Source organism: Podarcis erhardii, assembly GCF_964252035.2.
Source record: "Podarcis erhardii genome assembly, chromosome: 16".
Classification (NCBI taxonomy): Eukaryota; Metazoa; Chordata; class Lepidosauria; order Squamata; family Lacertidae; genus Podarcis; species Podarcis erhardii.
This window is the reverse complement of record NC_138514.1, coordinates 25697457-25713466: the sequence shown is the minus strand read 5'-3', so window position 1 is coordinate 25713466 and position 16010 is coordinate 25697457. Positions and strand designations below refer to the sequence as shown.

Here is a 16010-nt window from a genome sequence, read left to right as displayed (position 1 = left end):
GCAGGCCAGGGCCCAGAGGAAGGCCGCGCGACAGAGTAGACCACAGAAGAGAAGATATTACTTCTTTTCTTTTTAATATTTTTTTTCTCTCTTAAAAAAAAAGCGTCCCCGGATTCTTTGAAAAAAATCTGGTAACCTTACATAAAGGTGACATAAACCTTACATATAGTAAGCTGCCTTATACTGAATCAGACCATTGGTCCATCTAGGATTAGGTCACTATTGTCTGCACTGATTGACAGCAGCTCTTCAGGGTCTCAGATGGAGATCTCTCCCAACCCTACCTGGAGGTGCCAGGGATTGAACTCGGGACCTTCTGCACACAAAGCAGATGCTCTGTCACTCAGCTACAGCCCTTCTCATTCAACTGCATTGGTCAGATCTGGCCCTCTTCTAGCCTAGTGTTAAGGAACACCCCAAATTCTCCATCCAAAACGTTGCCTCTGCTGCCTCAGCTACTGGGCCGTCTTATTCTTCCAGTCTAGTCCATGTGTCTTTATTCAGGAGTAGGTTCCACTTGGTTCACTTTAGTACTACAGCTAGGTATCCCCTATTTATCTTTCCAAGCCCCAGAAAAGTGTGTGCATGGAATCCGTCTGCTTACTTGGAAGTAAGCACCACTGAACTGTGGAGCTTACTTTAGAGCAAGTGATATGTACAGGGGTTCTTTATGTGTGTGTGTGAGAGAGAGAGAGAGAGAGAGAGAGATATGCATCAAACCATTTTCTGTTTTCTGAGATAAATGTTTTGTGGGGAAAGCTGTTTCAATTTTATCACAAAATATCAACGTACAAAGTAGGGGGCAATAACAAGTGAAAATCTTTTTTAAAAAATAGCATTAAAATCCTTCTCAATCTTTTTTTTTACAATTTGCTTCAGAACATCTTTAATTAAGCTGGTCTGGAGTTCTTAAAGCACATTTATAATATGCATGCATATTATATATGCATAATGTACATATTTCTCATTTCTGAGTTATGCGGGGAAATGTTTTTTCATCTCAAAACGTTGTTTCTCAACATACAAAAAGTGGAAAAAAAACCAACATGAAGTTATCCTTAATAATAAATAAATACAGCAATGGCGATGAGAGGGTTCCCCCACTCCCCCCCCAAATTCACATCAGGACTGAAGGGACAGCCTGAAAAGGCTACAGGACCATTTCTGGTGTTTTGTTTTGTTTTTAAACTGATTCCGAATAACCTAAAAAATAGAATTTTAAAATAGGTTCCAGCGCTGTGCTTTCATTTTTAAGGCGATACAGTTTCTGTGAGGAAACTTCCGCGGAGGAAACACTGCTGAAATGTTTTTATTTTATTTGGGCGCGAATCTTCTGTCCCCGCCCCCGCCTCCCTCTCACTTCACAACCACAAAACGGGCGCTACACCCAAGAAGGCGCACGCGCGAGAGCCGCCGTCGAATTAAACGACTGCCGTGCGCCGTCGCCAAGGCAACAAGGGAGGAGCGATTTCGCCGAAGCCGGCCAGTTCGCGCGAGGACCTGCGCGCGTGCGCACAAAGAGATTAGGCAGGCGAGAGTGTGTGCAAGACGGGAAAGCGGTGGAACCATAGAGCTTCCGTTGGTTGGGCAGAGCGGCCGGAAGTCGTGTGTTGTCGCAGCAGAAGTGACGCGTCCCGTCACTCCACTTCTTTGTTTATTTCTTCCTTTCTAAAGCCGGACCTGTTCGCCGCTGGTCGGTTGGTCGCCGCCATGGCTCTGGAGACGGTGCCCAAAGACCTGCGTCACTTGCGGGCCTGCCTGCTCTGCTCGCTTGTGAAGGTGAGTGAGCGTGTATGTTGTCCGGTTCCACTTCCGGATAAACCGGAAGTCCCTGTTTTTAATTACGGGGAACCATCCTGGAGGGAGCCAGTGTGGGTCCTTTGCCCCTGGGGATCCCCCTACAAAGCAGGGTGGGGGAGCCCTTTCTGTCCCCCTAGCCTTGTTGCCTGTTCACGGTGTGCTTCCAGACCATGGAGCTTCTGGTTTAGCCATTGTGTCTCATGGCAGAAGTTGCTAGAGTTATTACTGTACTGTATTTAATTAAGGTAAATAAAAAAATTAAAAAATTGTCCAGTTTTTCCCCAACACCTTAGAGACCAACTAATAAGTATTTAATTATTTATTGTGTTTAATGTATATGTCGCTTTCTCTTCCAAAGTTCTCAAGGGGGCGTACATGGTTCTGCCCCTCCTCATTTAATCCCCACAACAACCCTGAGAGGTGAGCTAGGGTGAGAGGCACTGACTGCCTCCATAGATTACCCATCGAGCTCCATGGTCGAGTCAGGGATTTTAACCCTTGTCTCCAAGGCCCTAGTATAACAGTCTGACCATGACACCACCACTGGCTCTCAGACTTAACACTCTGTGTGAAGGATCCCTTCTGGGGCGGGACCTTGAGACTTTTTGGAGGCCAGTTCCCCAATCCTGTCAGCACCTGGACCCCGTCCTGATAGTGATGTCCTATCACTATCGAGCAAAGATTTTGAAAATTTTATTTTGACAGGTCTTTAGCCTGACTTGACTTTATTTTAAACTCACCTTATAAGTGGATAGATGTATGAGAGGTGTGTGCCATTCATTATTTATTTACTTATGAATAAAACAATCACAATAAACCAAGCGCCCATATATTTTTATTTGGCCACAGTGTTGCCGCCTGGATTGCTTTCATGTGCTTAAATTTTTGTGGTTTTTTTTACAAGTTTTAGAAATAAATTTATAACTCTCATTGGTTCCCTTGTGAGGAAATTATGGAATGATTCCTTGAAAAGGTTGTGCTCCAGCAGGTTTTTTTGTTTGTTTTATTCAAGCTCTAGTTGTAGAAGCTTCCTTTTGAGTTCCTTTTCCTGATTTAATTTCATCTTGCTCTTCAGACCATTGACCAGTTTGAGTTTGATGGTTGTGACAACTGTGACGCCTACCTGCAGATGAAGGGGAACCGTGAGATGGTTTATGATTGCACCAGCTCTTCCTTTGATGGGTGAGTCTGCTTACTCTTATTATTTATTGGATTTCTTACACCTGCTTGACCGGAAGAACCTAATGCAGCATACAACAAGACAGCCATACCTTGAAAGTCGAATGGCGTCCATTCTGGAAGTCCTTTCGAGTTCCAATTATCCATGGTATGCAGTGTTAAGTAGGAAGCCGAGTTCCTTAGAGATGCAAGATGTTGGAATGAGCTGGGCTCATGTGCAAGGGAAGGCAACTGACACAGGCAAGAGGAGCAGTTGCCTGCCTCTCAGCCTAATAATTCTCCCCACATGTGGATTGTGTAACTGAGTCCCGTGGCCTCTTGTGTGGAACAGGAAAAGAATCAAAGTGTTGCCCTCTCCTCTGCCTAGAAATAATGGACAAGTTCAGGAAACCAGTGAATTTCGGTATGAAAAGATGATGCTACTGTTTTCAAACTTCAGTGACGGTTTCCAAGTCAGAAAAGAGATTTTGCTGCTGAACTACACCACCCATCTTCCCAGGGCAATGGCCATGCTTTCCAGGGCTGATGGGAGTTAGAGTTCAGCAATACCTGGGGGGCCAGAGATTCCCCACACCTGCTTTAGACACATAATATAGTAGTAGCCTTGTTAGTATATTAGGCCCAAGAAGGCAAGTTCCCAAGAAGGCTGGAATACTGGTTGCTTTTGATCATTCTTGGTGCCTTTGTGGGCATTGGATGTATGCAGTGAGGAGAGAACGGCTCGTTCATTGGCAAAGCATGTGCTGTGAAAATCTCCAGGTAATGAGCAGGAAATTTGTTTAAGACCTCCTGAGCGTTGCTGCCAGTCAAAATAAACAATGCTGGGTTAGATGGGCCCATAGTATAAAGCAGCCCTGTACATTCAAGGTGAACAAGCAGTGTTCTCTGTGGATGAGTGAGGTGAGGGATCCCTTCAGGCTGAAACCCACAAGTGCATCGTCCTCAGAGTAAGCCTAGTTGGTGTGACGTGTTCCTGCAGTTCTAACTCTCCTTGTCCTCTTGCAGCATTATTGCCATGATGAGCCCTGAGGACAGCTGGGTCTCCAAATGGCAGAGAATCAGTAAGTCCACCCCCTTGTGTCCTCTCACACTCCGCCTTCAGCATAATTACCATATTTTTCGCTCTATAGGACGCACCCGACCATAGGACGCACCTTGTTTTAGAGGGGGAGAACAAGAAAAAAAATTCTCCCCCTCTCTGCTCAGCGCCCCTTCAGCGAAGCGGCAAGAGAAACGGAGCCCCTTCCATTTCTCCTCCCGCTTGGCTGAAGGGGCACTGCACAGCTCTCCCTCTCTGCTGAAGCTAGGAGAGTCTTGTTCTCCCGGCTTCAGCAAAAGGAACCTGAAGCCTCCGGAGCGCAGCAGGACCTCCCGCTGTGTTCCGGAGGCTTCAGGCGGCTATCCCTGAAGCCTGGAGAGCGAGAGGGGTCGGTGCGCACCAGGCTTCAGCGAAAGCAATGTGAAGCCTCTGGAGCGTGGAGGGAGCGCTCCCTCTGCACTTCGGAGGCTTCGTGTTGCTATTGCTGAAGTCAAGGAGCCTGCATTCGCTCCATAGGACGCACACACATTTCCCCTTAATTTTTGGAGGGGGAAAAGTGCATCCTATAGAGCGAAAAATACGGCATGTCAAATGAAAAGGCAGATCAACCCCATTTCTCTGGAACTGGCTGTAAATCTTCAGGCGATTTGCTGTTTCCTCTGTGTTTCCCTTTTGGTCTGCTACCATTTGCAATTGAAGCAGCTTTTTATAACCTCTTCCATTGTTTTGCCCCCCACACCTGGGGACCTTCCACCCCCCCCCATCCTATTATTACTTTCTTTAAACCCTTTTTGCAGTGGTTTGATTCTAGTTTTCCTGACAGTAACTCTACAGGTTTGCCAAAGTGGGGAGTAATAGTGTTTTTGTCCATGTTTCTTCACTGTTGTTCAGGATGGCCCAAGGTCCCTTTTCATAAAGTTGTTGGTTTAAGGAGTGATAACCAGAACGTGTTCTCTTCCCCCAGGTAACTTCAAGCCCGGTGTGTACGCAGTGTCTGTGACTGGCCGCCTACCCCAAGGTAATTTGCCAGGCTTTTAGTAAGAATTAAAAGTCTTTCCTTGCTCACAAAGATAAGCTGCTCAGTCAGGCCCAAGGGGACCCTTTTAGTCCAGCATCCTCTTCTGGCCACCTAGATCCCCTAATGAGAAGCCAACAAGCTGGACATGAGGTTAACCTGGGTTGATAACCTTAGACATTTCCACCTTTTTTGCTACTGAGCCTGTGCTCATCTGGGCATTTCTGTCTTGAGGGGAAGAGCTTTCATAATATCACTAGAACTCATGGACATCTAATGAAGTTGAATTTTAGAAGTTTCAGGACAGACGAAAGAAAATCCTCGTGCAGTTCATAGTTAAACTATGGAACTCACTCCCACAGGTGGTAATGATGGCCAGCAATTGGATGGCTTTTAAAAAAGCATTGAGGAAAGGGCAATCAGCGTCTACCATCCATGATGGCTATGCTCTGCTTTCACAGTTGGGGGCAGCGATGCTTCTGGATACCAGTTGCTGGAAACTGGAGTGCTCTGGTGCTCAAATCCTGCCTGAGGGTTTCCCAGAAAATGTGCCTGCTTGGCATTGTGCGAACAGGATACTGATCTCGATGGGCCATTGGCCTACTCCAGCAGGCTCTTCTTATCTTATTTTATGTATATAATGGGGGAGGAAAAGGAAGAACTAGGCTCACAGAAAGATTAACCTTGCAGCTGGTTAGGAAATTTGCAGTTTCAGGATGTGATACTTGCACACAGAGATGTAGATAAAACCCACTATGACAAAGCTTTTTTTTGGATTTTGCTAATTAGCTAGCAGCAGGGTTGCTAATGCCACATACCTTTTCCTTTTACTTCCTTGCCTCTTCTCCCCACCCCTTAAACATACGTCATGCTTTTTATTGCTGCAGGCATCGTCCGGGAACTGAAGAGTCGCGGTGTGGCCTACAAGTCTCGGGACACAGCCATAAAGACCTAAGGAGGAGGCTTCCCACCCACCCCTCAATGGATGCCCACACAGGCCTCCATTTCAGAAGAGACTCCTGCTCAGAACTGGCCTAACGTTAAGAAACAAAGATCTCTTTGTGGGTGTGGGGTCTTTGTCTGGGGATCAAGAGTGGACTGTCTGCACCATCCTCCTCCCTGCTAGCTGATCTAGAGAGGGGCCTTCCTGAGAGGCTGTAAGTAGGAGCAACAGAAGTTTAAGTGTTGACGATTTCTGTAAATATTCCTAATAAATTTGGTTATGGTGTCAGAAATTCACATCCTGACGTTTGCTGTTTCCCTTGCCATCTGCAAAACATATAGAGCTGAAAGTGGGGGTGGTGGGGACTTCTGTTAAGCATGGACTTAGACTGCAGGTTTTGTTCTGATATGGATGTGCTATTTTTGGGCCAGGGGTGTGTGGAAAGTGGCCCTCTAGATTGCTGGACTGCACTCCCATCAGCTGTAGGCAGGATGGCCCATGGTCCCAGAGAATGAGGTGTTGTCCAGCAGCACCAAGAGCCTCTACTTAGTTTAGGTGTGCTGGGGAGGGTGACCAATGATAATTGAGGGCCTGGAAACCAAGCCTTATGAGGCAGGGTTGAGGGAACTGTGTATGTTTAGCCTGGGGAAGAGGTGAGAGGATAGCCATCTTCAGTTATCTGAAAGGGTGTCACGTTACTGCTGTCCCAGAGGGGAGAACCCAAACCAGTGGGTTCAAATGACAAGAAAGGAGATTCCAATGAAACATTAGGAAGAACTTTCTGAGGGAGCTGCTTGGCAGAAGAACAGGACCACCTCAGAAGGTGGCAGAATCTGCTTCATTAGAAGTTTTTAAACAGAGATCGGATGTTAAAGATTCTTTAGCTGTGATTCCTGCATTGTAGGGGGCTGGACTAGATGACCCCTGGGGGTGCCTTCCAACTCAACAATTCTATGATTTCAAGGTTTTAGTCTTGTTTTAAATGTATTTGCTGTTTTGGGTTTTTAGTTATTTAGTGTGCAAATCGCCGTAAGACAGTTACTTATAGAACGTGATAAATCAATTGGTGGTGATGATAATGATTTAGGAATCTTGAACATTGCAAGAGACATTGGGAAATGAGCATAAATTGGAATAGTTTGGGTAGAAATGGATGCATGACCAGCACTGTATTTCTAATGATGGCCACTAGGAGGCAGTGCAGGACTGTTCCTGGGAGCAACTGTCTGTAGCAGGGGTCAGCAAACTTTTCCAGCAGGGTGCCGGTTCACTGTCCCTCAGACCTTGTGGGGGCCGGACTATATTTTTTTGGGGGGGATGAATGAATTCCTGTGCCCCACAAATAACCCAGAGATGCATTTTAAATAAAAGCACACATTCTACTCACGTAAAAACACGCTGATTCCCGGACCGTCCAAAGGCTGGATTTAGAAGGTGATTGGGTCCCCGGGCCTTAGTTTGCCTACCCATGGTCTGTGGCCTTCCAACCATAAGCCCATTTTATATCTTTATCACCCACAGTGACCCTTGGCCCTTGAATTCTTCTGGTTTTTGAAGAAGTGATTACAGTCATTACGTCGCACAGCTTCCAGCCATATCTGTGGAACAGGAGTGGGGAGTATTGCAGCCCTCCAGCAGTTACCAGACTCTAAATCTCATCAGCCCCTTCAGCCAGCGTGGTCAGGAATGATGGGAGTTGTAGTCCAGCAACATCTAGAGGGCCCCAGATGTTCCCCACACCTGCCATAGAACTTCTCTTTGACACAGTATTTCATAACTTTTTCCCCTTTCCCTTTGTAGCCACTTGGGGAGGAGAGCATTGCTAAACTCGCTTTACAGGGCAGGCACCCAGCTGTGAGTGAGAATTGACCACATAGTTTCATTTATTTCTAAAAATATTTATATACAGTACTGGTATGCCATCAAAAATATGTATCAAAGTGGTTTACAATATTAAAATCCAATAAACTGTACAATAAATCCTTAAAAAGAGTTGAAAACACACATCAGTTAATTATTGCGGAAAGGTGTATTCTTAATTGCCTGCTTACGCCTGAAGGAAAGAGAAGTTTGCATCAAGTGTTTAAAAAGTTGGCACAGAAGGCACCTGCTGAATCTTTGTTCGCAGTGTGTTCCACAGGACTGGACCAATGACACCAAAGGCTTAGTTCCTTGTTACTGTCAAATGAGCCTCACCAACTCAGGAAATAAGCAATGATGCTCCTGCAGATAATCTGAATGATCAGGCTCTGGGGTATGAGAGGTTCAGGCAATCCGTGAGGTATTGATGAAAACAAGTTTGTGGGGAGGTGGGACTTGGACCTTGAACCCTGGCTCTTACGGTCATGCACCCTTTTCCCCACTGGTGTCCTCAAATTGGTCCTCCTGAGCTCTGGAGCCTTTCCTTGCCCCTATTCTCTCTCAGTCCAAGCACTTAATCTACCCTGGTGATTCAGCGAGGTCCCCAGACGTTGCTGAACCCCAGCTTCCATCATGCCTGGCCATTGGTCATAGTGACTGAGGCTGATGGGAGTTGAAGTCCAGCAGCATTTCCCACTTCTGCTTAAAAAGAGAAGAGGGGGAAAGGAATTGAGAAATAGATATACAGTGGTACCTTGGTTCTTGAACTTAATTCATTCCGGATGTCCGTTCAACTCCCGAAACTGTTCGAAAACCAAGGCGCAGCCCAATGGGCTGCAGGAGCTTCCTGCACTCAATCGAAAGCCATGTTGGATGTTTGGCTTCCGAAAAACATTTGCAAACTGGAACACTCACTTCCAGGCTTGTGGTGTTTGGGAGCCAATTTGTTTGGGAGCCAAGCCATTCGAGTACCAAGGTACCACTGTATTCCCTGGAGCATCCTCTGGACTGGTGACAGATCAGAAAGATCCACACTGCGTTGCAGCTATGGGGGAAGAGATGCATGGATCAAGGAACTCCACCCACTTAGCATCATGTTGGTGGCAATAACTGTCCATGCACCAAGGCATTCTCTGGTCAGGCACTGGTCCATCTAACTCAGTTTGTCCACACTGACTGGCAGCAGCTCTCGGGATTCAGGCAAGAGCCTCCAGCTCAAGTGTGCTGAAACCCAGGACAGAGGAATAGGGGTCCTTCCACATTTGGGTTCCTGGAAATTCATTCCAAACATTATCCTGGTTCTCATGAAGTGCAAATTAGGTGATAAAAAAATTACTGTCCTGGACTGGTCTGCTTCATGGCACAGAGCATGTCTTGACTGCTCCCTCATGCAAAATGAATCCTAGTATATGTGAACTCCAGGCTGGCTAGAAGGGTATTTTGAAAGCTAGTGTGGTGTAATGGTTAGAGCATTGGACTAGGACCTGAAAGACCAGGGATTCAAATCTCCACTCAGCTATGAAGCTCACTGGGTGACTTTAGGCCTTTCACTGTCTCTCAGGTTAACCTACCGCACAGGGTTGTGGGGATTAAGTGAGGGGGGGGGGAGAACCAGGGACAGCACCTTGAGCTCCTTGGAGGAAAAGGTGGGATAGAAATTGAATAAATAAAATATTTGGTGTGGAGTTGCTCCCAGCCACTGTATGTGGTGCTGGGAATCCAAAAGAGTTTTTTTTTACCAGTTCATTTAAGAAGACAGTGACCTAACTCCAGGGCCCAGGTGGGGAGGGGGGATCTGTGGTTTCCGCTAAGTATTGCTGGACTACAACTCCCATCATTGCTATTTTATTTTATTTTATTTTATTTTGGAAATAAATTTTTATTTGATTTTCAGGAATATAAACTTACAACAAAACCAATTCCGAATTCAAATATCGAGATTACTCTGAATCTCCTGACTTCCCCCCATCCCTTCCATGGGGCCTATTGATCCTATTTTCCACTGCGTATCAATACTTCTCCAATTTTTTTAATCTTTCTAAATTATCTGTACATTCTGTTATATTGCAAGTGTGTTTGAAATCCTGCCTATGTTTTAACCTGCTTACAATAATCTTGTATATAAATCATAAACTTCTCTCCTTTTTTGAAGTTCTTGTCTTCTTGGTTCCTGAGCTTCCCAGTTAATTTTGCCATTTCTGCACAGTCCATTAACTTGGTTTGCCATTCTTCCCTGGTTGGGGTTGTCTCTTCCTTCCATCTCTGAGCTAGTAGCATCCGTGCGGCTGTTGTTGCGTATATGTTTATCATTGCTGACTATTGACCATACTGGCTGCTGGGAGCCAGAGTCCAGCAATCCCCAGTGGGAGCACCAGGTTCACTTTCCCTGCTGTAGACAGAGATAGTAGAATCCTCAAAAGAGGAATCGTAGAGATGGGAGGCACCACATGGGCCAGCTTGTTTGACCCACTACCATGCAGGAATCACAGCCAAATGATCCCTGACAGACAGCTATCCAACCTCTGTTAAAAAACCTCCAGTGAAGGAGAGTCCACCACCTTCTGAGAGAGTCCCTTCCTCTGTCAAACAGCTCTTATTATCAGAAAGGAGCTTGATCTAACAGCATATAAAGAACCCATAAGGCCAAAGTAGGAGATACTGTTGGGAGGGCAATAATGAATTCTCTCTCTGTGTGTGTGCAATACTTCCTCTTGGTCACCCCACCTAACTCAGAGGATGGAGAGGGTGGCCCAGGAGGGGGCATTCTCTGTGGTGGCCCCTGAGTTGTGGAACTCCCTGCAGAGCTGAGTCTGGTACCTTCACTATACAACGTTGGGCAAATGTCACGGTTCTGCCCCAGCCTTTGACAGCCAAGATGTGTGTTTCAGGACCCACCCTGCTCTTGCAAATCTAATATACTTCAACTGCTTTTAATCCTAAATTTCATATTGTAAGATTCCCTGGGACCTGTTGGTGAAGGGCAGGTAATTAACTTAATCATAATATAATATCGTCTCGTAATGTAATGTAATGTAATTCACAGTGGTACCTCGGGTTAAGAACTTAATTCGTTCCTGAGCTCCATTCTTAACCTGAAACTGTTCTTAACCTGAAGCACCACTTTAGCTAACGGGGCCTCCTGCTGCTGCCGCACCACCAGAGCACAATTTCTGTTCTCATCCTGAAGCAAAGTTCTTAACCCGAGGTACTATTTCTGGGTTAGCGGAGTCTGTAACCTGAAGCGTATGTAACCTGAGGTACTACTGTAATGTGATACAGAAATGTTTTCACTTCCAGTTATTGTAGTTTCCAAAACTCAGGCCCCCAATACGTACAACGTGACTTCCCTGTTTTGAGAGGAAAGTAGATCAATGATACATATTCCATGACCTAGTAGTTGCAATTTGATATTTCTTGGTTTCCTGTGTCTGTGTTTGCCCAGGAACACTCCCCTTGCTAATCATTTTTTGGACAGTGCCTGTAATGGACTCGAACGTTCTTCTGTTACCATAAGTACTGGCACCTTGTTTTTGCAAAGGAGGAACAGCAAGCTGATATTTCAAGATGCTGCATTGTGCAATTAACTGGAGGGCGAATACCATCAGGATACCAAGTCTGCTCATTCTTATGCTTTTGAAGGCAGCAAGCCGAGCACTTCAGATGCCAGATCTGTGGCTTGTGTGATCATGCGCATGAGCAAGGCATTGGTGTGTCTCGTTTGCTCATGAGCCTTTGTCATTTCCCCCTTCTTCATCCTGGGGCCTCTTTTTCCCCCTTGGAGGTGAAGCAGACAAGCTTAATTACTGGATGCTGTCTCTCTGTGTTCTGCTGCCAGGCTGTGGCTGGCTTTTAATTTTGCAAAAGGCGGGCGTGAGGTTTGGTTGTCTCTGGCTCATCCTTGGCTGCTAAGATGCTCATTTAACTCTTGCCTCCTTGACGAGGCTGGCCTGAGGGGCCTGTCATGTCAGCGCTTTCACGCCGGGCTGGTTCTGAGGGTTGACTGCGTCACTTCCCATTTGACTCTCTTCTTTTCTTCGAGAACTTAATTCCCTTCACCCTGCAGGTGATGGCTTGAAGTGAAAAGGCACTGTCATGTAGTGGGGGCTTGGCAGGTGTCCCCCCGGGACACGTTTATCAGGGGATCTGCCCTGATTTCCTGGAATCCAACCCCGGTAATTCATTTTATCCTTTCTCTCCATTTTACCTTTTAAAAACAGAGCTTATATTTAAAATACAGCTTGTATTGCAGCTGCTACCCAGGATGGCTAGGCTCTGCCTCCATGGTCAGAGGCAGTAATGCTTCTGAATACCACTTCCTGGGAACCACAGGAGGGGAGAGAGCTGCGTTGGGGCTTGGATCCTGCTTGCTGGTTTCCTACACGTATCTGCTTAGCCACTGTGAGAACACAATGTTGGACTGGATGGGCCACTGGCCTGATCAACAGAGCTCTTGCATGCTTTATTTAATTTTTACCCCACTATTTCCTCCAAGGGACACGGGTGGCACTGTGGATTAAACCACAGAGCCTAGGACTTGCCAATCAGAAGGTCAGCGGTTCAAATCCCTGCAACGGGGTGAGCTCCCATTGCTCGGTCCCTGCTCCTGCCAACCTAGCAGTTCAAAAGCACATCAAAGTGCAAGTAGATAAATAGGTACTGCTCCGGCAGGAAGGTAAACAGCGTTTCCGTGCGCTGCCCTGGTTCGCCAGAAGCGGCTTAGTCATGCTGCCACATGACCCGGAAGCTGTACGCCGGCTCCCTATGCCAATAAAGCAAGATGAGCGCCGCAATCCCAGAGTCGGCCATGACTGGACCTAATGGTCAGGGGTCCCTTTACCTTTACCTATTTCCTCCAAGGAGCATGAAGTGCTGTGTTGCACTCAGGTCTCCTTCCAGGTGTGTGCAAAATTGTGTGTTTGTTTATTTGTATAATATTATTGCTTTCCGCATGCAAGACCTTCTCTTTGCAAAACCTTCCCTTTTAATTTTTGCCAGCAGCGATCCTGGCGCGCTCTCTCTCTCTTTTTGGCCAAAGGATTTGGGGAAGGGAGAATGAGCACGTTTTAAACGCACATCATCTAATGCGTCTGCATGTCAGAATAGCAGGGAGCAAGTGACCTATTTTACTGCAGTGTTTGAACTGCAGGCTTCTTCCACCCTCCTGCTTGTCTTCACAGATCCAGCCCTGCGCAGCTGCCTGGGGCTTAGGCATGCAGTCAGTGCTTCTGAGAACGAGCAGAGTGTTTCTCATGCCCCTGCAATCAGTCTCCACGCTGGCAGGGTCCGAGTTCTGATGATCTCTAGGCTGCTTTTGAGCCCATCTCGTTTCTTTTTAAAAGTGGAAATGTTGACAACTTAAAAATAATAATAACCTTGCTCTTCTAACAGCTATCTGGCACACCAGAATTTAGCAGAAGAGTCTTTTTTCCATCGCTCATATCTTCACAACTGGCAAAGTGTAACCTGCTTACCGTAGTTTCTGTGTCAGGCAGCTGGTAAAAGGCACAGTTTCAGGGTAAAAAACCCAAAAAACCACCACGTGGCAATGCTATTTATAGGAAATCTGGGCGCAGGGTAGAGCAGCTAAATTGCTGCCCTTATTTTTTTGCTTTTGGGGATGTGTTGTTCCAGCTTTGCCCTCTTTCTGTTCTCATTCTTCTAAATCCAGATGGCTTCCCTGAGACTATCTCTAACAAAGCGCGTTAAGCAAATTTCTCCCCACACCCCCAAATTCAGCCAAGTAATCATGCAAGAAACTAGAGAATGCAAAGTAAAAAATGCAAAGTTAAATGCTGGATAAATCATGGGGATTTTCTGTAATGGCCTATTTGACACGTCTTAGATTTGGTGAACAATAGATTTATTCTCCCTTATCACACGAAATTGTCATAAAAACCAACATATAGGAACTTCACAGAAAGGTGTAGTGGTTAAGAGTGTTAGACTAGGGCCTGGGAGAACAGGCTTCAAATCCTCACTCAGCCTTGATGCTCACTGGCCTTGTGAGCCAGTTGCTGCCTCTCAGCCTAGCCTACCTCACAGGGTTGTTGTGGGGATAAAATGAGGGTGAAAACGATGTACGGCACCTTGAGTTCCAATGGAGGAAAAGCTGGGATATAAATGCAATAAATCTATTGAAAAATATAGTTTAAAAATGCGCTTTTTGCCAAGCTTAAACTATGGGTTTACAATGCTTTAAGAATATGTAAAAATCAATGTGAGGTAAGGTAGCTTGTAAAAACTAGGTCATAGTTGGAGTAAACTCATTGAAATGGATAGACCTATTAAGCATGTCGCTTAATTTCAATGGTTCCACACTGCGTAGGACTAACATCGGATTGACCCTAGCTTATTCTAAATTGGAACATTAACAGCACATTTTGGCCCTCTTTTATATTCCTAGTTAAGTTCATACTTGGTGCTATATGTTGTTGTTGCTGGCATCCACCTGTTTTAAGAGACAATGTAGTGCGCCTTGGGGGGTGAAGTCGTACTGCTGCGTTAGCATCACCAAAGCCTGGGCAGTGTGGATGGAGGTCCTGGACTGCCCAGACAACAAGACCCCACTCTCGGCCTCACTGATGTGGTCCAAAGGAAAGCAGAGTAATACGTTTGGTACCAGCTTGGCTGCAGGAGTTGCCGGAAGAAGGTGTACAAGGCGCCATCCAACCATCTCAGGGATTCCACTCCAAACTTGTGCAGGGTTTACTGCTTAAACAGTCATTGATTGTTAATTTAGCACTAGAAAAAATGCCTCATCTGAAACCCTGGGGAGCTGCTGCCAGCCGGTGTAGACGGTACTAAGATAGATGGGTTCGACTTGGTATAAGGCCACTTCTTACGATCTGCACAAAAAACACAAACAACAAGGCACCACCCAGCACCTATCATTTCATGTGCTGGGAAAACTTTGTTTTGGACTCGCTCACAGACTCACTGTGCTGTTGTTGTTTTTCTCTCCCCTTTTTTGGTGATCTTTTAATAATGGACTGCAAGAGCCAGAGCACCTTGGGGAGAGAAATGGCTGCCCTTAATTTCACCTGGGAAATGTTGGACAGGATGCAGAGCCTGTCATTTCCACCAGATAAAATTGGGGCCCTCTTGGAACACCCCCCTCTGTCCTCACCTTGAGGCTCACAGCTGCTTCCTGACAGCAAGCCGGGCGCTTCAGTGTACCTGCGTGTGCATTTACAGCCAAGATGCACCAGTGGTTTGACTTCTGATGTGAGGGAGGTGGAATCTAAAGTTCATAGAGTCTCCCCAAGGGCCATCTAGTCCAACCCCCTGCAGTGCAGGAATCACAGCGAAAGAATCCCTGACAGATGGACACGCAAGCTCTGTTGATAAACCTCCAGTGAAGGGGAGGGTGTTTGTTCCACAGTCAAACAGCTCTCACCATCAAAAGTTCTTCCTGATGTTTACACGGAATCTCCCTTCTTGCCATTTTAATCCATTTCTCTGGGTCTTACTCTCTACAACAGCTTTCTCCATCTTCCGTGTGTCAGCCCTAGAGATATTTGAAGATGGCTATCACATCTCTTCTTCTCCAGGCTAAACATACTCAGCTCCCTCAACCGTTCCTCATAAGGCTTGGTTCTCAGACCCTTGATCATCTTGGTCACCCCTCCTCTGCACATGTTTCTGTTATTAAACTCTGGTGCCCAGAACTGGACGCATGACTCCAGGCAGAATAGAGCAGTACTATGACTTATCCATGAAGGTAAAGGTAAAGGGACCCATGACCATTAGGTCCAGTCGTGGCTGACTCTTGGGTTGCAGTGCTCATCTCATTTTACTGGCCGAGGGAGCCGGCGTACAGCTTCCGGGTCATGTGGCTAGCATGACTAAGCCGCTTCTGGCGAACCAGAGCAGCGCACAGAAACGCCGTTTACCTTCCCGCCAGAGCGGTACCTATTTATCTACTTGCACTTTGATGTGCTTTTGAACTGGTAGGTTGGCAGGAGCAGGGACTGAGCAATGGGAGCTCACCCCGTCGCGGGGATTCAAACCGCCGACTTTCTGATTGGCAAGTCCTAGGCTCTATGGTTTAACCCACAGCGCCACCCGCGTCCCACGACTTATCCATATCTGCACAAAAAAAGCATGATTTTAAAAGTCCTTCCAAATTTCTGCAAAAGGCTTTAAGAAGAGCCAGAATACAGACTGCAGGGATG

At 46.3% G+C, this 16010-nt stretch overlaps 2 protein-coding genes across 2 annotated transcripts in view; both read left to right on the top strand.

The window, feature by feature from the left end:
- Positions 1 to 1553: 1553 nt before the first annotated feature.
- Positions 1554 to 7978, top strand: SUPT4H1 (SPT4 homolog, DSIF elongation factor subunit). The gene is made up of 5 exons (XM_081843684.1): positions 1554 to 1779; positions 2876 to 2982; positions 3985 to 4040; positions 4983 to 5036; positions 5921 to 7978. Exons 1-5 carry the CDS (start codon positions 1711 to 1713, stop codon positions 5986 to 5988), a joined length of 354 nt encoding a protein of 117 aa, XP_081699810.1. The 5' UTR covers positions 1554 to 1710; the 3' UTR covers positions 5989 to 7978.
- A 7533-nt stretch (positions 7979 to 15511) lies between these two features.
- TSPOAP1 (TSPO associated protein 1) overlaps positions 15512 to 16010 on the top strand; it is a gene marked incomplete at its 5' end in the record, with an annotated part of 32527 nt that continues 32028 nt past the window's right edge. Inside the window, one exon of the mRNA XM_081844349.1 lies at positions 15512 to 15556. Within this exon, the coding sequence (XP_081700475.1) occupies positions 15512 to 15556 (45 nt within the window). The remainder of the gene's footprint in view (positions 15557 to 16010) is intronic.

Excerpts from the sequence above, each read along its gene's own strand:
- SUPT4H1 (XM_081843684.1), top strand. The coding sequence starts at position 1,711 with ATGGCTCTGGAGACGGTGCCCAAAGACCTGCGTCACTTGCGGGCCTGC. Across the intron at positions 1,780-2,875 it reads TGCTCTGCTCGCTTGTGAAG|ACCATTGACCAGTTTGAGTT; the intron begins GTGAGTGAGCGT and ends CTTGCTCTTCAG. Across the intron at positions 5,037-5,920 it reads GACTGGCCGCCTACCCCAAG|GCATCGTCCGGGAACTGAAG; the intron begins GTAATTTGCCAG and ends TTATTGCTGCAG.